The sequence below is a fragment of the Pygoscelis adeliae genome, unplaced genomic scaffold (assembly GCF_000699105.1).
Source record: "Pygoscelis adeliae isolate BGI_AS28 unplaced genomic scaffold, ASM69910v1 Scaffold466, whole genome shotgun sequence".
In the NCBI taxonomy this organism is placed as follows: Eukaryota; Metazoa; Chordata; class Aves; order Sphenisciformes; family Spheniscidae; genus Pygoscelis; species Pygoscelis adeliae.
The window spans coordinates 53,272-75,348 of record NW_008825005.1 but is presented as its reverse complement, the minus strand read 5'-3'; the positions used below and the strand labels follow the sequence as shown (position 1 = coordinate 75,348).

The 22,077-nt window shown below is 36.9% G+C and overlaps 1 protein-coding gene across 1 annotated transcript in view; it reads left to right on the top strand.

The window, feature by feature from the left end:
• The window catches only part of KCNT2 (potassium channel, subfamily T, member 2), a 121,209-nt gene that overhangs the window by 80,633 nt on the left and 18,499 nt on the right, over window positions 1–22,077 (top strand). The window contains exons 22-26 of the mRNA XM_009326185.1: window positions 5,113–5,224; window positions 12,201–12,302; window positions 15,189–15,272; window positions 16,590–16,718; window positions 19,655–19,675. Of these exons, the coding sequence (XP_009324460.1) occupies window positions 5,113–5,224; window positions 12,201–12,302; window positions 15,189–15,272; window positions 16,590–16,718; window positions 19,655–19,675 (448 nt within the window). The remainder of the gene's footprint in view (window positions 1–5,112; window positions 5,225–12,200; window positions 12,303–15,188; window positions 15,273–16,589; window positions 16,719–19,654; window positions 19,676–22,077) is intronic.

The following is a 22,077-nucleotide window of genomic DNA, read 5'->3' as shown; positions in this document are numbered from 1 at the left end:
AAGTTTTCCCTTATATGAACTTGTGTCTTACATGGGCAAACCTTTTCCCACCCTACTTAGCAATACATTCAGAGTACTGAGGTATTCTCCTGAAATCTCAGATGAAATTCTATGCATCCCAAAACTGGATGATCATTTTAAAAGTCAACTGTCAGGTTTTCAGGAAGGAAAAGAAGCTACTCTTGAAGACTTAAGACCAAAGATAGTGTAGAAAAGAAATTTTTCCTCAGTGCAGCAGTCTTTCACAGTAATGCTAAAGCCAGTATGAAAAACAGAACCTTATAAAAGGTAAGCAATGCATCACTATGGTGTTAGTAGTAAGTGTTCGTATTTTGAATAGTTTTGAACAAAAATTAGGTTTTTAGGCACACGTATGCAACATTACAGATGACAACAACATACTAAGAGTCATGAAGGAATAACTGAATACAGAGTGAAAAAATGATCAGTCTAGTAAAGAGGCTGAGAAGGCAGTGCTGTGATGAAGAGCTAAACAAACTGAGATTTCCTATTCTTTTTAGAACTTCTCCTGATTAAAGCATCACTTTGTGTTAAATATTTTGTTTCAACAAGTACCAAAAAAATACATGTCCCTTTAAACTGAAAAAAGTTATTTGCTTAAAAAACAAAACAAAACACAAAAAAACCCACACAAACACACTATACAGTCAAGTATGACATGCCTCCCTGATCTGGGGCCTAAGCCTAGCACTTCCTGTTGTTCATTCTAATAAGACCTGGACAAAATAAAGTCCTTCCCTAGAGGGTTCAGTATCATTCAATATTGCTGCCCTTTTCAGTGTCAAACCTTCCACATAAGACCAGAGAGAAATGCATAGTAAAAGTCTTCTGAACCTGTCAGTGTTTTAGAAAACTGAGCTCATTAAGACACAAGTATTTCAATGGAAAGATTTTTTTTTTTTAATGCAACCGTGTGTGAGAATGCAGTTAAATGCCGTCAGCATTTCTGCATGTGCTCAAAAGAAGCAAAATCTGTGTTGCATAAGAAACTTTAGTTCTGTCTTTTTCTAACTTTGAGTTTTTGAATTTGTACCCGATACCAGCACAGGTGTGTTTCATAATTACACCTAAATTTAATTTAGAAACTATAATTGAACTTAATCTGTGCATCATTCAAGTCTACTCTTAACCATATTGTGCTAGGGTATCTCACTGATGTTTTGCATATATCACTTAAGTTTTTCAGAAATATATTTTACCCCCAAATATAAAACAGAAAAATGAGTTGAATAAAAAAAATAAAACTTACAAAATACCAGTTGATTTTTTCCATAGTTGTGTTCTACCTTGTAAAAAATACTAAAAAAAAAAAATCATAGTAGTAGTACACTATGTACCATAGGCATCCAGCTAGAACTTACTATATGATCATTCAGTTGTTTTGCACAATGCTTACAACTAGATGGCAGCTTTAACTCATGTATGAACAGTATATCTGGTTCAGTATAATTTTAAGACTGCATGGTACTTTTTACAAATATCAAAAGAAATCAGAATAAATATCTTGGTTTAAGACTTAACTATACTTTTTCAGAAAACTTTAAACTTTCACAAGTAGTGTATTTTATATTTTTTTTCTAACTGTTTTCCCCTAGAACACATACAATAATTTCACTGCATATTTATACTCTGTAAAAGCTGTAGAAATAAGTAAGCTTTGGGAAGAAGCATAAGGTAGTGGCATTTACCTGTTCTACAGAATGAACTACATTCATTACACCAAGGTAAATAGTTTTGTAAGTGAACTTAAACATTTTTTTAAAAGATTTTTCGTTACTTAATAATAGCCAATAATATCAGAAACTAATGAAGAAGAGGCTGGACATGGTGGAGAACAACAGCACTTAACACAAACGGTAGTGTTAAAGAAAGATTTTAAACCACTGGAGTTTTGCTAATATATGCTGTTCTCAAAGATATCACATCAATGAAGAAGATTGATGTGTCACACCAAGTGAAATCATTCAGAAGATACAGGCTAATCTAAACCTCATTGGTGTGATTGACTCAGGTCAGCTCACCTCATTAAAGGTTGTGGACAGGCCTGAAAAGGTGATGTAAGTGTGCTGCAGTATTGTTTGGCCTATGTTGCCAGTTCTCATACACCTGTTCTGACATTATTCCCCGATTTACATAAATTAATAACCTTGCTTTGCCAGAAGAATTCCCACACACACACCTTAAAGATAGATGCATTGTTTATAATGACAAGATTATTAGCACCTTTAAGGCTAGAAACTGTTCCATACCAATTAAAACTGTAACACAACACTAGTTTATCTGACTTAATTACAGTTAAAAGAAGTGTGACTCAAATGGTCACACTGACTAAGAAAGGAAATCTTTAATCCTCTGGATGGGAAAGAACAAGTTAGCATAGTTTAAAAGTACAGGGAGAAATTACTAGTTTTGGACTGTGTCCTAGAGATGCTTTTCACTTTTAATATGAAATATGAAGCCAACCATTGAGTCCCTATTGACAGTTATGAGTCCACCTCAAAAAAACAATGGGTTTCCTCAGGCAGTAGGTCTGTACTAGAAGGAGTGTTTATATTTACTCTTGCTTTCTATTAATTAATGGGTTTAAATGTTGGTGTTTGGGAGGCCCTGTTTTTAAGTTTTTAATAGCTAACATCTTGAAGGCTATGTTTCAAATACTACAAGAAGCCTATTGACAGCAGTACACCTAACAAGTCAATAGTTTGGCTCCTATCTAGCGGTCAGCAGCAATTTATAGATAAATCAAATGAGGTGTTATGATGGCATTACATTGTTTTCTTTGTTTATCTTTTTGGTTCAGGAAAGAACTAAGTATATCTCTTGCTTGTCTGATTCCCAAATACCAGTTCAACAGCAACCCGTGTCTTCCATCAGGCTGATTAGGGCTTTCTTCGCCCCATCCAGTCCTTTTTTACCAGAATGGGATAGAAAAGAGGGATCTTTGCACAGAAGTAGCCTGCTCCGGTGCTGAAAGCTTGCAGGCAGTGTGCCTTACACCCAGGACAAGAGGCAATCTGGCCCTGACTACCTGGAAAGTCATTTCCCCTAATTCTGCTAAAAGGCACTCATAAGTAAAATACGAATTTTACCAATACCAGGTTTTAAACTGATTTCCTAATATAAATCAGTTTTCATATCTTGGTGATAAACTAGTCCCATCTTTAATAGAAACCTAATCCTCTGCATTTTTTCTGTAAGTTGTGTATATTTTATCATTAGATCAGCTTTTAATCTCCTGTTACTCTTAGTTCTGAATGTTACATTGTTAGTTTTCAAAAATGAATGCAACACAAGAAAATTTCCAGCCAGCAGAAGCTTAAGTAATTCTATGATACAGAATTAACGCAGAGGAAACTTATTTTCCTTCCTCAGAACTTGTACTTATTAAGTAGCTTAACAAATATGTTAAAGTTCATACCTAAAAGTGTGATATTATCAGGATTTTTTTTTTCAGTTTTCTTGAGCACTTCACAGGTTTTTATAACACACAGCATACAAGTGAAGATGTACCACAGTTGCATCTCAAGGGTGTGGTTATCATGTATTTAATCTATGTATGTAGACTCCATTCCCTAAGGGCTTAATCTTTAGTAGGACATAAGTAGACTCTGTATAACAATACTGCACCACTCAGAGTTTGTATCAGTCTGACTGTAAGAGCTAAAAAGGTACAGAAATTCCTGAGCATGCACAATGCCTTTCAAACTACAGTGCACGCAGACGTTGTTAAGTGATTCACATTCTCACCCAGTTTGCCAAGTCCATTTTTCCTTATATGATCACATTTAATATTTGGTTATTCACAGGGACATGATAACTGCTAACATAAGAATGGCTAGCATTTCTACCATCATATGTTCAGAACATGTCTGGGATCTTGTGATCATTACCAGTCTACATTTTGGCATCAACAGACCTAGGAAAATGTATTGCAATAAGATGGCATTGACACGTACTGACAGATAGCTTTGACATGCATTTCCCCACATTTAGGCTCTGCTTGAATTGCCATTTCAGTGAAGTTCCTCCCTACAAAAATAAGGGAAAAAGACTTGCAAAAAAGTACATTGGATTCCATTTGACACTAACTTACTAAATTCAGCTTTCAAGAAAACCACTTTAATTTTTATCTGAATTAAAGAGAAGCCACATTAATGATGTCATTAGTAATACAATTGTCTATTGTCACATGTAGATAAGTACTTTCAGGATCAGCAGAACAGATTACAAATGCACATCTCATTTTCTGACACTAATCTGTAGAGAAAATACTCAAATAATAATCTGAGTTCTGTAGAGGAAATACTCAAGTAATAATCTGAGTTCTATCCCGAGTTGCTTAGTATTTGCATAGCATAAACTACAAATTTCTTTCTAGTTCTTAGAGCCCCGAGGTCTGGGGATGGGCTCTTTAGTCTGTTTCATGAAAATCTGTGTCATTCAGCCAGACCAGAGTTAAACTTTCTTCACTGTTTTTTGTTATTGGAAGCCTGAATTAGCATTAACTTATAAATATTTTGTATATGTAAATATTTCAAGGTGAGAACATAAGTATGCATAAGCATACATTTTCTCAGCAATTTAAATTGCTGAACTCCCAAGAAGTGTCAATTTTCATCTATGTTGCTCACTCTGTGGACATAGAGCATATAAACAGAACTCCAAAAAAAAAAAATCAAATGGAAAGACGACATAAGCCAGTTCTAATAAAATGGTAGTTTACATGCAACCAGCTACTAAGTGCAGGCTATATAGTTTTGCATTTTTTGTTGTTTCCTACAGATTTGTGTCATTTTAGAAGTTATTAAATAAAATCTCCGGTAATGAAATTAAGTGGTTCCTTTCCAGCATTAAAATATTTTATAAGATCAGCCTTTGAAGGTATGCTTGCTTCTTTGAGAATTCTACAGAGAATGTTTTGTAGTTTCCTCTGCTATTATACCAGCACTTAATTGTGCCAGAAAACACCACAGGTTTCAGGCACTTCATTGAAAGCACGGACACGAGCGCAAGCTACAGCATTATGTAAAGCCTTATATTTGTGAATTGTTATAATTAGAGGTATAACTGTTACATTCTTTTAAAATACAGGTTGTTTTCAAGCCTAAGCATTATCACAGAACTAACTCCCCCAGCCAATATGAGATTCATGCAGTTCAGAGCCAAAGACTGCTATTCTCTTGCTCTATCCAAATTAGAAAAGGTAAGATTTGCCTCCCCTGCCCCCCACCCCCAATTTAAATGTTATCATTTTAAAACTTTCTGACTTTGTAACAATGCTTTCAAAACAACTGGAAACAGTGAAATGATTTTATGGTTGGTTGCAGCGCTAATATAAAAGATTATTTTTTCCAAATTCTATTCTGATTTAAGAATGAGGTTTGATTTGAGTTCCATCACTTCAAAATATAATATTAATCCACCAGCCCCCTAGACAGAGGTGGACACAGAATTTGCTCAAGGAAAATTGAATATTTTTGGATAACTGAATATTTAGAGCCAATATGATTTTCCAAGAGGCTGCCACAGGCACTTAATGTGGAAAATATTTTAATTGACTAAACACTTAAAACATATACATCTTTTATTATAATGCATTTTTTAATGCCAATTCACTTTAAAGGCATTATAATTACACATTCTGTAATCATTTCCACATATCTGTATGAGGTATTTGCGTTATTGTGACAGTTTGAGAACAGCAATTGTTCTCTGTCAAAGGGCAGTCCTAGTGACAATAAGGATAGTAACACTACTTAAATGCTAGATAAAACCTTCATATCCTATACATTCTAGTGCACGTGTTGGCATTTTCAAGCTGTGGAACAGGGAGGCTATATGGAGATAAGCTTAATGTAATTTGCTTGTCCAAAATACTATTGCTAAAATATTAGATGGAGCATACTAAGTAGCTTTGTGCATCTGTTTAACTTGGTAAATTCCAGGACAAGCCTCTTTTTCACAGATCTTAGTTGGTGATCTGACCTACTTACCTCTGCAGTGCACAAAACTTACAGTATCACTTTCGTGATCTTTCAGGCCATTTTCTGAGTTTATGAGAGTAAGACAAATAATATCACTGTGCCAGTCTTCAAGGACAGAGATCTTTCGGTCCAGTCATCTCTTTTTCCCCTTCCTATCAATCTAGATATTATTGCTAGGTTCTTTCATGTAGCCTCCCAATCTCTTCACCTCAGATATCTTACATGTCTTAGCAAATCTGAATTAATGCTAAAATAATTATCATTATACAGAATTAGTATATAATTTTCATTTCCTAGCTGTACAGTAAATTTCCTAGATTTTGGGGGTTTCAGATATTTCACTGAATTGCAGATATTTTACTATTTATAATGTTCACAGTTAGTTAATTTCTATATATATTGAATGGAAAACAGCCTTTTCATACAAACTTATCTTCACAGGCCAGCTCCCAGATTCTTACACAGGAATTGAATTCTGCAAAAATTCAGCCTGTCTAGATGAGATAGGATAAGTATTAGAAATCAATCTTTTACTCATTTGACTATCATGCTTACATTTTGACCACAAGATGGAAATACCTGGGTGATCTTTTGTGATTTGTTGACCTTTGCCTGAAGATTAAGCCTTCGTACTATTTATTTAGGTGCTATTCTGATAAGCACATAAAACGGAGAACTGTGAGAAAGCTAGACAAAAGTTTTTACACCAAGAGAGGAGCAGTTTGCAGTGGGAGGCACATCTTCATTTGGATTATGCCACGCCCACTATCCATTAAGGTTTGCACCTGTGGCTCCTCCATTTTAGCACTCTGTCCTTCAATGGTACCTTCAGGAGGTAGGTTCCAGAATAAGCTGGAACTGGCTGGAATCATGCATTGCCAGTTTATTTAGGGCAACAAGTGCCAACAGCTGGATGGCGCCTTCAAGACTATATTCCAACCTATCTTAAGTTCCTTGGTGTACTGACAGCAATTTTTTTTTTTTAAACATATTCCTCTAATCCATACACAGTTTAGTGATAAGGGGAGGTAAGAATAGCAATAGCTTTCCCAGTATGTGGTGTCTACAGTTGCTTCTGGAATAGTCCACGGGCTGTAGCCTGTCTACTTCAATGCAGTGAAACCACGATTTTTATCTCAATTCTCCTTCTTGCTTTACATAGGCTCCTTCATTTTTCCAGCAAAGGTTCTGGAAATCATTAGAAATACTATAATTTCTTCCCTATCTTTATTAATTTATTGTGCAAATGTAAAGTTGTGAATGTAGGTTGGAAGCCAAACAGTTAATTAACTTCCTATCCAAACTACGTTATGCTGAAATAGAGGTAGATAAATTATCTTAAAGAACATTTTCTTCATTGCTGTTGAAGTTGCCTGCTGTTAATATTTCCCACTCATTTCATCTTAACATTTGCAGGGAGCACTTCACAGGTGGTGCTGTAGTTCATTTGATGTTTCAGAACTCCCTCGTGCAAAATGAAAGGCAGTTAAAAACTCAAGTAAAAATTATCTAATGCAGTCAAATGTACAGATGATTGTTATTTCTGCATTAAGCACCTCATTTTCAGAAAGACTACAAAAGACAGGCAAGTTGCCTTCAGGTAGCACTGAAACACACATGCAAAACTGACTTTTCAACCTAATGGGCTACAGAAGAAAGATACACAAATCAGAGAAGTCATCTGCTGTTGCAGCTGCAACTTTCCTCATTTTAGAGATAAATAAACCTGAACACCAAACTCAGTACTGACATAGGAGAAAGCAGTGGCCCTTATACAACACAGAAAAGGAAAGAACAAAACACCCATAGCCTAAACGTAAAACTTATGTTCTCCATTTGTCTTAGATAAGGGAAAAAAGAAAAAAAAAAAAAAAAAGAGATAACCACTCCCTCTTTCTCAAAAGAAAGGGTTTAGAATGTCTTGGATAAGATTCACACTTTAGTTTTCTATGGTTTTTTTTTTATTTATTTTCCAAGTAAATATCGCAGGAACTGAAGGATAAAAATTCTAAACCTTTAAGTGATCATTTTAAAATATGTGCAAACTCCTATATCTTTTAATCAAACCCATACTGTGATTTTGTATCTTCCACAAGGATAAGCACGTAAATGTTAGGTGAGCAGAAATCTATCTGGGATAGCCCAGTATATTTGCAGTGATATACACAAAGCCAGGCTGCTTTTTTCACCTTCAATTAAGGATAGGGCATGCTGTCCCCATTTGTTTTTAATATTGTTCAGGTTTTAAGCAGATTTGAAGTAACATTAAGTAATAGCAAGCAGTAATGATATATGGGTTATAAAAAATAAATTGGTCCCTCTCAATTGGTGTCTTATTTTAGGTGGATCTCTAATGATTTACATAAGCTACAATTCTAAAACTGTATAAATAATTAGCATACACATTTGGCTATTGAACTGGCAGGTTTTTAGAAAGCTGTTCCAGATAGACAACAGAAAATGAATCTGTTCTTGCCAAAAAGGTAGAACAGAATCAATTAAGAACACACAGTCCAAAATACTGTAAACTGTTCTAGAGGTGAAGTGTTATCGACCCAAAATCCCTTATGTCAAGAAAGGTACTGTAAAGAGGTTTCCATGTCCAGATTTCTATCAGTCTTATATCTGACATGGGCAACAACCAACATTTACCAAAACTAACAGTGCACCGACTGTTCCCTGTAATAAGCCACTACCTCTGTCACCTTTATATGTTCTTGCATGACCCCCAACCCCTCCCCCCATATCCTTGTATGTTTATTAAAGCAACTTTGCATTGTTTGTACGCAACAGTTACAGCCCATCATGGCAGCTCCCATATTACTGTCTATATCGGAGGAGAATATATTAAATCAAGATGGGCCTTAGATCTCTTTCAACCACTGACAGAGTGGCCAAAAGAGGGCTTCAGGTTAGTCAGGGGTTGGTTCTTTTTTAGTGGTATCATAGAATTAACTGTTATGAAGGAATAGGTATTTATTTAGAAATAGTAAAAAGATAAAACCATGATAAAGAACCCTAAAAAGGATTTGATACAAATATAAATTGAGGTAGAAAAGAGGAAAATAAACTGAAAAGCTTATGAACCTGACCTTCTGGGCAGATATTCTCTGGTATTCTGACAATATGCAAACCCAAAAGGAAATAATTAATTAACTTCAAATTAAATTACCTATATGGAAGAAGCACATGCTAAGAACTTCTCAAAGCCACAAGTGTACACCTGTTATTACTTAGAAAGAAAGCAATAAAAATTCTGAACTTCATGACTTGAGCAAAGCCACAAACATAGGAAGACTGAGGAGGAAGTAAAGATCTCCATCTATTAATAGCTGTGTCTTAAAATGTCATCTATACGTGTGAAGTTCTACAGGACACACATGCCATGATCTTTTATTTCTGTTCCTAGAAATTATCTATGATTTTCTTTAAGTAGTTATATCCTCTTCCTTATTAAGTCCAAAAAGTGTCAGGGAAGGAGCTGCTGGGCATCACACTTATCGTGAAATAAAACTGCTGGGGCATTCTGGCACATTTGTGGCTCCTACATCCACAGTATTCTCTGGGAATCGAATAAGTCTGCAAGTAATAAAGCAGAACTCAATGCAAAGTGCCTGAGTAAAAATTGTATTTCTCACAAATCTCTTTTTAAGCAAGAATAAAGAAAAAGCAAGCCCGTAATAAGAGATGGAAGGAAACAATATAAGAAATATAAATTAAAGGGGGGAAATAGACTAAGCTTCCATTTTAAAATAAAACAAATAGGAACATCCTTATGTTTATCATCAGAATTTTGGATAAGAATCAAATTATTCCCCAATTATCTCTTGCCTTATCCCACCTTTCTTGGCACAAAACCAAGACTGCAAATTTCTCCGAACAGATGGAAGGATAAACGTAATACCTCAGTCACATGACAGGATAGTTGCTTCACAGCCAGTTTTCTATAAAATATTTTATGGCATAAATCTAAAAGGATGTAATGTATGTTATAATATGCATGTAGTTTTGATTTTCAAGTATTTGTTGTAAAACAAATCTTACAATCTTTTCCATAATTCACACACAAGTTTTTGTTCTCAACAGCAAATGAAGAAAAATATCTTCTACTTTGTCTGACTGCACTAAAAGAAAAGCACTCAAATATGAGATCAAACTACAAAATACATAAGTTCTCATTTCTGTGCCTTACATCACTAAGCACAATGGTATGCTTATCTAAGTAAAGTGCTTTTTGTACAATTAGACTGCTTTTTTCTTCAACTGACAGAAGTACACAACTTGCTAGAAACACCCCTTTGCTGCTCAGCCATCAAAGCACACGTGTGTCTGCATATGTGTGTGAGACAGTATGAGTATATATGTACATATGTATTTCTCATGGAGAAGAAACTAATACAAGCCAGTAGTATTTGGTCAGAACATAGAGAATGTTTGGAATAAAAAAACCTGAAATAATAATTTTATTTCCTTAAAAACTTTGAAACCTCTTTAATCTGAAGAGATGGACAGAGGTGACATTTTATAAAGGACAGATTAGTGTTATATTTTTAAGAGTTATTTGCTGTGTATTTTTATCTGGAGAGGAAATTCCTTGTGTGTGACATCTTTTTCAACTCCACTCATGAAGCCACAGAAATCAACAGGTACAACCAGACTATCCAACAACGACAAACAGGAGTTAAAATGCTGCTGTTCAACAAAACCATTAGTTAGAGCAGACTGCTCATTTGCATATCGCAGAATCAGAGCATGGTTAGAGTTGGAAAGGACCTCTGGAGGTCATCTTGCCTAAAGCCCCTGCTCAAGCAGGGCCACCTAGAGCCAGTTGCCCAGGACGATGTCCAGAGGGCTTTTAATTATCTCCAAAGAGGGAGACTCGACAACCTCCCTGGGCAACCTGTGCCATTGCTCAGTCACTGTCACAGTAAAAAAAATGTTTCCTGACATTCGGAAGGAACCAACTGTGTTTCAGCTGGTGCCCATTGCCTCTTGTCCTGTCCCCTAGGCACCACTGAAGAGAGCCTGACTATTTTCTCTGCACCCTCCCTTCAGGTATTTATATACACGAGATCCTCCCTGAGCCTACTGTTCTCCAGGCTAAACAGTCCCAGCTCTCTCTCAGCCTTTCCTCATAGGAGAGATGCTCTAGTCCCTTGATCATCTTAGCAGTGCTTTTCTGGACTACCTCCAGTAGCTCCATCTCTCCTTGTACTGGGGAGCCTAGAACTGGACGCAGTACTCCAGGTATGGCCTTACTAGTGCTGAGTAGAGGGGAAGGATCACCTCCCTCAACCTGCTGGCAGCACTCCTCCTAACGCAGCCCAGGACACCATTAGCCTTCTTTGTCACAAAGGCACATTGCTGACCCATGTTCAACTTGGTGTCCACCAGGACCTGCAGGGTCTTTTCTGCCAAGCTGCTTGCCAGCCAGCCAGTCCCCAGCATGTACTACTGCGTATACGTGGTGGATGTAAGTGTCTCAATTCCGAGACATGTAACATTTCTGTACTTTGAGAACACATCTTATTCTTCGTGACATCTCTGAACTGAAAGCTTGATGTTTCCTCTCTTCTTAAAATAACAAAGTGACTTCCAACCTGTAGTTTTAGTCTCTGATAACTGAAGGAATAGGAAGCACATTGTGGTGTGATTCCTCTGCAAGTGAGATGTGATAAGAAAAAGGCATAACCATAGTATGTTTTTCTGCATTCCTTTCCCAGAAGCATCAGAGCAAGAAGTTTCTACCCCAGTCCATGTCTGATCTCCCCTCACATTCACTGAAATACCATTTCTTCCCTTTTGCATCAGATTCTGTTCATGTTTCATAGTAAACTTTCTGGACCTGAATGAGAGTCCACTGTCAACACCAAGGAATTGGAGCAGGAATAACAAGAGCTTTGCTCTAGGCACAGTTGAAATCCCTCAATCATTTTTAAAATTACCTGGTAGAATATGCCCATGCAATTTGAGACGTGATGATTGAAACAACATACACATTAAACAAAATCTTCCAACCTGAAAAACTGTAAGTACTGAACAAAGATGCTACATATTTGTCAAAAGAAACTATATTCAGAGTCAAGGGATTGTACACTTTTGACCTCTTTCAAGGTAATATCAATTTGATGTTTTTATTATAGTCCTTCCAAAACCAGCACTAAAAGTATTTTCTATTTTCTAATTCCTTAACAGAAAGAGCGGGAGAAGGGATCTAATCTAGCATTTATGTTTCGACTGCCCTTCGCTGCTGGCAGGGTTTTCAGCATCAGTATGTTGGATACGCTGCTTTATCAGGTACTATGAACAATAATGTGACTTATCTTAACACAGGCATGCATTGTTACCACCTATTTTATTGTACTTCATTGTTAATGACCCTGTTTTCCTACATGAAAGCCATCAATGTGCATGTCTGTACCAGGAACAATCAAAGGCAAAAGATAGTGGAGCATGTTCCACATGACAGTACTAGCTCAGTTACCAACCCACAAATCACCTTGTCCTTGCACAAATTCTGTTGTTAAACAATATAATACTGTTTGTGAACCTCTCCACAGTCAAATAAGTGTGTTAGTTTTGATAAGGCCTACGTAAAATACAGATTATACAGACTAATAATGCTTGTACTCTGCAACAAAAAGGCAGTGCTTGTTCCCACAAAGTAGTGTGTCTAACCACAAAAATCAACAGAATTACTTTTATGAGTAATTTATCAGTCATCTGCATTTGCTGATAGAGGCCTCAATTACTTCATTGTGTCCTGTCCTCTTACTCATGTTGACTAAACCTCCAGATGACCAGTCATTGTATCTTAAAGTAACCCATTCTGGCTCTAACAAGAAATATATGCAGCGGTTACAAAGAGACAGTGGGGGAAGAAAAGGCAGCACTGAACCTTGTTGCCCAAGAATCCAGGATGGACCTCCTCATGCAAAAAGAAGTGATGACAGTCAGTGGGGATAAGGGAAGGGCAACAGCCTCAGACAGTTGAAGAAACAATATATCAGAAAATATGGGGTCAGGACAAATGAAGGTAGTAGTTGCTGATTTCAGGGTGGAAAAAGAGGAGAATATTGCCCTCGTTCCTCAGCAATGACCACCTTTCTGCATACCATGATACATTGGGATCCCCAAGCAACAGTCCCCAGCACTAATCTTCAAGGATCTAGCAACGCAGAATAAGGAGCAACACCACCATGGCCCATGTGGTCCGCTCACCTAAACAGCTACCTACTTTGCCTATACCTAGAGGTAGCCTGTGGATGCTTTTGTATTCAGGTGCTAAACATTCTTTCAGAGAAATTAGCTTACTTGGTAATTTGATGCATGACAGGTGTTCTTTCATCTCGATTCTACTTCCAAATAAATTCCTTGAAGGCAAATTCAACATAAATAGAAAAATTCCTGAAGCTAAGCTTTTCTCAAAAAGTCATTAATTTATAAAACAGAAGCAGATAAGCCAACAGATGTAAAGCCATTTATCAAATTCTAGATGCTTTAGAAATAGATGTATTTGCTTATAAAACATGTTTTCAATCATGTCACAGAATATCAACACCACATATGGCAAAAGTTTTTTTAAAAAAGTAGATTAAGACACCTGTATAGAGGCAGATCTGTCATTATCAACAACTTCTGCCAGCCCATAAGAAACTTCAATATTTTATGTTTGCTCCTAGACATGAGCAGTCATGCTATGACTTGACAGAATAAAACCATTCACCAGAAAATGTTTAAAATAAAAAACCCACATACTCATTCTCACTCAAATTCCACCCACTCTTTCTTTGAACTCCTGCTGCTCAGGTGAACTGTCATTTTCCTAGAATTATCTTTTGTATTTCAAGTTACAAATACTATGACAGCAAGTTCTGTCTGTTCTTTTTCATGGTCCCATTCTTTTCTGTATGACATCTTTTTCTTCTGCATACAAGGAACAGAATAAATGACATGGGAAACAGCAGAGTTCATTTGGTGCTTCCTATTTTAGGCCAAAAAAAAAAAGCCTTCAAATTATCTTTACGACACTGACTGAAAAAAATGAACGCTTGGTCTAGCAAATCCTTGTGAATACGCTTAGTAATCTAATGATAATTCCATAGCATAAATGATGCAGCCAAAATAACAAATAAGTGAAGGTTACAAAAAATTTTGTCCTTTTCAGGAAGATGCTCTGGCATTTACCCCGTCACAACTAGAAGATTACCAGTACAAAAATTAAAACAGTTGAATCACTATGTATCAAATTAAATGTCTAGCTTCTGAGTTTAAACAAATTCAGATGCTATAACTCTAAAGGATTTATATAACACCTTTGTAAGGTGTTTTATTAAAACCTATTTGCTGCTAGCTCCGTATTTGCATTAAGCTAAAAGAGCAAATTGCAAGTTGTGTTCCAACAAGGATTGATAGCCTGCCTTGAATGCTGCTCTACTACACCTAAGAAGAGGTGGCAACAAACAGTCCTACCACAGTTAGCAGAGCACCCACATGGCCCTCCGATTCCAGCAGCCGAACTCATAAAGAGGAGAAATAGTTGTGATTTTAGCTGATCTAATGTCTGTTCCCGGTCTTAGGCTACACTTCTACATTTAGCGTAATTTCTACCTTTTAACCAATCAGCAAAACACTTCTGTTAGCAGAGCAACAAGCCTGACCCGAGGTAAGGCAGATCAACCCTTAAAAAAAAAAAAAACACCAGATGGATTGGCGAAGGCAAATGACTCATCTGAATTAAAATGGCAGCAGTCTCACCTTAGTATTACCCACTACTCAGTACTGCAGACCCATCTAACATACAACAGCGTTTCTTTTGCACAGAAGAGTTCATTACTATAATTTCACACCTAATAAGGCTAACACCTTACTTCCGTTGATCTTACATCTACATTCATCTTTGCTTTCATGGTGCGTTATTATGCCTTAGTCCGTTTGAATCCTGTATGTACATTGCATGCATATGCAGAACCAAATAAGAAAGCTTATTTTATGTAAGAAGATTCAGCACAAAGAAGGGGATAGCTATTTCTACAGTGATTAAGATACTTAAAAGATAGAGATTGATTGTAAACACAGATGTCCAATTTCTTTGAAATTCACACATAGTGCATGGTTACCTGCTCATCTGTTCATTAAAGCTTTTTTCTTTCTTTTCCATCTCTCCTGTTACAAATCTTGCAGTCATTTGTGAAAGATTATATGATTTCTATCACAAGACTTCTGCTGGGACTTGATACTACACCAGGATCTGGGTTTCTTTGTTCTGTAAGTTATTAAAAAAAAAAATTACAGAGTACCAGAGAAGATTTTGTACTGTCTGCACAATACCTGTACTTTCATTGTATGGCACTTCCTTTTGTGAAAGTCCAAGAAAGGCCATCTGTCTCCTTTTTCACCAGGGGAGAAGACGAAAATTAGATAGAAAACATACCCATTCTGAGTTACTTCCACAGTAAAAAACACACACCCAGCCCCCAAGAAAACACAATACATTCTATAAAGCACAATGTAAAATAGGAAAGACAGAAAAACACAGGAAAAGTGCGTTTTATATGAAAAAGCAATGGCAGTTCAGCAACCGATTTTAGAAATTAAGTATATAAAAACCAGGAAGCACTACCTATATTGTACAGCCTGGCTAGCACTTGCACACAATGCTATTTCACAACACCCATTTCCATCATAGGCAATAAAGGGCAGAACCAGATTTTACATAAAGATAAGATGTATTAAATGACTTTAGTTTAGGTGTCAAAGTTCAAAAGTCATCTTGTTATTATGTATGCCAATATTCCCCAACACATAGTTTTTTATATTTTTTTATATGTATATATACACAAAAAAGAAAACCATAAAAATTTATTTTTTATTAAAAATAAAACCCACCTTTCTGTTTTCTCCCACACCCATCACACCCCACGTGGCAAACAGATAAATAGAAGTTATTTACCAGTTGCTTTCTGGGGATCTATAAAGAATTGCAGGATGTTGTTCTCAAAAAGGAGGTTATCAATGATGGTTTAAGGAAGTTGTTATCTCTGAAAAGGGGCTCACATATCTTGAAATAAAGCTAGTGTAATAGTAATGAAATACTTGAGATTAATTAGACTTATGCCATTTATGCTTAGTGTATTACTTTCCCCCTACTCCCTTCTCCCCAAATATACAGCCTGCAGTCTAGTGAAGAGTTATCTGGCTGCATTCAAAATATTTGCACGTTCTTCAGTCTGTCCGTCACCAGTTTCTTACTGCTGCCACTGTTTAGTTCATTCTTTTATATTTAGTCAGATATGAACACTGGATGAAGGATGCCATATAAGTGTTTAAGTAGTTTTAAAGCAAGAACAGAAGTAATTTCATAAGACAACCATTTGCACTGCAATGTCTCCCAAACAGGGAGAGAACAAAAGAAACAGCGTCTACAAACTCAATAGTTCCAGATTTGTTGTGGAGCAAGGGTGCAATACTACAATGTGATCATTACCAGCTAGTGTTTAGTTTTAAAAATTTTTCAAGAGTAGTATAGTGAACAAGTGATAAGCCCTCAAGAGTTAAAAGTCCTCCTTCCTATTATTTGTTCAGATGAAAATCACAGAAGAGGATCTATGGATTAGGACATATGCCAGACTATATCAGAAACTTTGTTCTTCTACAGGAGACATTCCAATTGGAGTCTATAGGACAGAATCACAAAAGCTTACAACATCTGAGGTATGTCAGTTTACTATACTTTTCTTTGGATTTGATTACAGAGTATGCAACATTCTTTGGACCTCATAAGAATGGGAACCAGTTATTTAAAGAATATTGTGAATGCCATATCTGCAAATGCACAGAATTCTAATAACCCACTGAAGGTCTCCCTCTGCTGATGCATATATGGTCACATTAACTCAGGGCTCACATTTAGCCCCAGACTTCATGAATACCCAGAGCCAGTCTACATACTGACTTTCATTCCTGTGCTCGCCTATAGAGAACTGGCTGATTGAAAACAAGGGGCAGCTCAGACACAGATAGGACAGGCTAGGATAGTTAGCTCTAGTCTGAACTTGCATGTGGTGACTCATGGCAGTATCCATTACAAGCTGTATGACCAGGTCCTGTATCAGGTGTGACAAGAATGTCAACACTATATCTCAAAACAAGTGTCATTTCAGTATTCATGTGAATTTCTAACTAGAAATGAGCAACAAGATAATAAATTAATGTTATCAGAAGTATTGTGGGATTTCTCGAAATTTAACTGCCAAACAATGTTAATTTTTTTGTATATATGTATTTATGTCTGCCATATAAATGTATACATTTCTCCCTATATATATATGTAAAGGACAAAAATACTTTTTCCTGACTATTTAACATACATTTTTGTTTGTGCAGCTTTTATTTCTGTCATAAGCCATTTGTTTACATGATCATTAATACTGCCATCTCATTAAACCATGGCTCAAATACAACTGTAAAATGCAACAGTGAACAACAACTTTCTCCTTTCTTCTGAAACACTCAGACATAGTTTATTGATTTCCAGGACAGACAATTTGTATTTTCTCTTCCATATGTCAGAAAAATGTTATAAAACATTAAGCCATGCAATGCTTAACTGCAAGATTTATCTTGAAGGAAGTACAAACATTCAGTTAAAGTTAATTTAAAAATAAGTGTTACAAAAACCTATGCAAGATTCCACCAATTTCACTAGTCTCTCTCTTTGTGGACCATCAATACCTCTATAGGTGGCTTTTACAGCTTAGCCAGTAGACTGTGCCACTGCAATAATGTCAGCTGATTTTTTTCAATATAACAGCATTAACATAATCCATCAATATCATTCCTTGGAGAAGAATATAGGTGGCATCACTGCTAATATGAAAAAAAGTCTGTCATAGCTTTCAACAAAACAGAGGACATGCCAGATTTTAAGAATTCATTAAATAAGGATAAGTAAAATTGAATTCATGGCACTGCTTTATTCTCACATTCACAGCTGGCTATTTAACTTCAAGTCCAAATAAGAGAATCAAGAACAGCTGAACTGTGAGCATACAACCTATTGTGAAGGGTACATTTTTGTGGCCTGTTTTTTTTTCCTTTCTGCATTTTCACATGCTTTCAAACATACAGGCTGACTGTCAAACAACATCTGTACAGGCGAGGAGTAACTATTAAGAGTAACAGTCATCTTTTCTACATGAACTTTTTTTTTTTGGCAGGGGGGTGAGGGCTAAGCATACACACTCAAGTCTTCTGAGGCAAGCTTAACTGATAAATTAAAGATCTTTCAAATGTTTTTCTGAAAATAAGGTTTGGGATGACCAGTCACTTAACTCTGAACTCACAATTTTACTATAACATTGGGAACATCTGAAGCCTGTGCACATGCAGCTGCTCAAGTGCTTGATCAGACCAGGCCCAGATTTAGTTTAAGATAGTTATTGATTATCTTTTACAAAAAAGCAATTTCTTAAAACATTCAGACACTGAAACCAGCCTGGAAGCCACTGTCCAATAGATAAGAGGAATTCTGCTGTTACTTCCTACCAGCTTTCACAGGTAATCTCATGAAGAGTTCAAGTTAAATCAGGTAGAGGAAGAAGGTGGCGGAGAGGAGCAGGGAAATCTAGTTAAGTTTTCAAATTGTTAGGTACTGAACTAATGTGGAAGAGTGGCACTGTCTTTATTAAGTGAAGTAAAAGCATTTGTTACTCTTTTGTGAGCTTTTTAAAAAAAGCTCAAGGCTCTGAACGCAACCTCCCAGTGGTATTTTCACATTTAAATACTTCAGAGTTTCTTGTTTGGTGGGTGAGCATTTGTGAAACCCCTCCCCCTCTAGAGGCAGGCAGGGGATTCTTCCCTAACCTAGCTCTTCCCCAGAATACCAAAAAGCAACATCTGGCTCTGCTTCTGTGGTCTTTATGGGTAGATACCTACAAATGCCGAGATGCAGAAAGCTGCAATCTTTCTGCAAAGTGTTTCTTTTGAAGTTAAAGGAATTTTCAACTAATTTCACTAATAAAATAATATTAGCGCCGGCTATCATTTTAGCTTTTCAATATATTAAGCCAGAAACAACTTTAAAATATTGTTGGATGAGATCTTTAAAATGGAGGTTAGAGAAATGTAAATTGCTATTTTTGTCAGGAATTATGAACTTCATAATTTGAAGGTTTCTAACTCAGAGAACCTCCAATGTGTATATCAATTTGAGTTTAAACAGACATATAAAACTTAATTTGTATTGCACACACCTGGAAGCTGTCGGTTAATGGTTAACTTGAGTCACAAGAACAAAATATGCCAATATTAATATTTCTATATATACGATTTCTCATTTGACACCCCCTTTTTGTACTATGCAAACAAGAAGCCCTCACTTTGACAGATAAATATAATTCCTTTAAAAAAGGAAGTAAGTTTTCAGTGATCTAGTTACTAAATAACAAGCAAATCTGGGCTGCCTCTCAATGACCTGCACCTGTGACTCAAACTATTTCCATTTCATTAAAAAAAAGGAGCTATGAAGTCTTCCTTACTAACCGTGTAGCTGATTTTCTGTGGTTCCTGTTAAACAGTCCATGTTGATTTCTTTAGATTCACTTCTGTTTAAAATGTCTTTTGTTTTCTTTTTCCCCTTCCTTTGTCAGTCACGAGAAACGGCTTCACAAGTAAGTATTTGCTTATTGTCTGCCTGTTTCTGGGTGTCGTGGTTTAACCCCAGTAGGCAGTAAGCACCACACAGCCGCTTGCTTGCTTGCTCTCCACCAGTGGGATGGGGGAGAGAATCAGAAGGGTAAAAGTGAGACAACTTGGGGGTTGAGGTAAAGACAGTTTAATAGGTAAAGCAAAAGCTGCATGTGCAAGCAAAGCAAAATAAGGAATTCAGTCATTACTTCCCATCAGCAGGCAGGTGTTTAGCCATTTCCAGGAAAGCAGGACTCCATCATACATTCTTGGGAAGACAAATGCCATAACTCTGCAAGTCCCCCCATTCCTTCATCTTCCTCCAGCTTTTATTGCTGAACACAGTGCCATATGGCACGGGATATCCCTTTGGACAGTTTGGGTCAGCTGTCCTGGCTGTATCCCCTCCCAACTTCTTGTGCACACCCCCCCAGCCTGTTCACCGGCAAGGCACTGTGAGAAGCAGAAAAGGCCTTGACTCTGTGTAAGCATTGCTCAGCAATAACTGAAACATCCCTGTGTTATCAACACCTTTTTCATCACAAATCCAAAACATAGCCCCATACAAGCTACTATGAAGAAATTTAACTGTATCTCAGCCAAAAACAGTACACTGGGTTAAACCCTGGGAGTAGAATCCTTACAGGAAATGGAACTATGCAGTGGATCATCCTTAAGTAAATAAGCTTAAAGCAACATTGTTCTGGATACAAACATCTTATTAAAAGTCTGAACACTGACAGACTGGGGCTTTCAAAAAAGCTCAATGGAATTTGGTCCCTATTGGGCCTGTCCCTGTTGAATTCTGAAGATAACAGATCATCTTTACAGTCTGGTGAGAGCCTTGATCCTAAACACCTTAAATGCTAATGGACAAAAATCCCCAAGTTTATCAGAAAAGGAATACTTAACAATAGACAGCTGTTGGAGCAGAAAAGAATTCCTAGAACCCTAGATGCAATTAAGGGCTATTGGTATACAGAACAGTAAAGTTATTTTACCATAAAACTTGCAGTTAGATAAAAATAAGGCATCACTTCAGAATAGAATAGATTAATCTGCACATTAAAACTGTTTCATATTTTTTCACACTTAGCTCCCAGAGAGCAGCAAGGCAAGGGAACAAAGATCCAAGAAACTGATGTTTGGTATTGTAGCGCTGTTACCACCATACTCACAACCACCCTGACCATCTCAAATATGAACACTGGTGTGTTCATGACTACATTCCTGTTCCTGCCACGTGTTGGCTAACCTGAGCTAGTGTTTAAATAAGGGTATGAAATATCCTGCTGGAGCACCTTGGCTGAGTGGAAAAAACCCTGTGGGTCACAGAGTTCACAAGTGAGCAACCACACTCATTTGGTCACACAGTCTGATACTTGAGATGGGAACCTGCCTTTACAAAAAAAAAACAAAACACCTGAAACTTAAAAAAAAGGTTTAAAGGCAAACATTTCTTCACTTTATGTGCAACATGCAGATTTTTCCCCAGTAAAAATAGCAGTGATTATGTAAAGATTTAACATACACCTTGGTATTTTCTAGATGTTTCTATTTTAAGGAATCTCAAAAAAAGATATATACACTTCATAAAACATAAGATGATCAATTACTACTATATAGTAGTAGTGACACCATATCATCAGTTATGCTTTTCATACAGCAGGTTTACAAGCTATGCAAAAAGAAAATTAAATGAAAAGAAATTAAAGCAACCAAACCTCAAAATAAATCAGTGATAGTTACAAAAGTATTTTTAAAGAAAGTTTGAGACTGATTAAAACAGAGGGGGACACGCAGAAATACTCTGCACTGGGCTTTTATCTTCTATGTATTAAACAGCTGCCACTGGCAGGCACACTTTTGCGCTGCCTTTCAAAGATGGTTTGGGTTTCTTTGGTTTTGCTTTGTCTTTAAACAGTTTAGTTTTTTCCTCCTGCATACAGGAGGGAAAAAAAAAAAACCAAAAACTAGAGATGCCAGGGAAGGGGAACCTCAATCCATCCCACTCCCACCAGTTTGATGCCAGGGCCAGCAATAGATGCCCAGAGCCTGGAGAAGGAACACGGCTCAGCAGGAGAGCGCCTGAAGAGCAGCAAAAAGAACCCCCAGCCAGTAAGACAGCTTCATTGGGGGCCCAACTTCAATGCCTCTATGCAAACGCACGTAGCACGGGGAATAAACGAGAGGAGTTAGAGACGTGCACATGCCTGCAGGGCTACGACCTTATTGGCATCACGGAGACGTGGTGGGATGGCTCCTATGATTGGAGTGTTGGGATGGAGGGATACAGACTCTTTAGGAAGGACGGGCAGGGGAGATGAGGAGGGGGTGTCGCCCTCTATGTCAATGACCAGCTGGAGTGCATGGAGCTCTGCCTGGG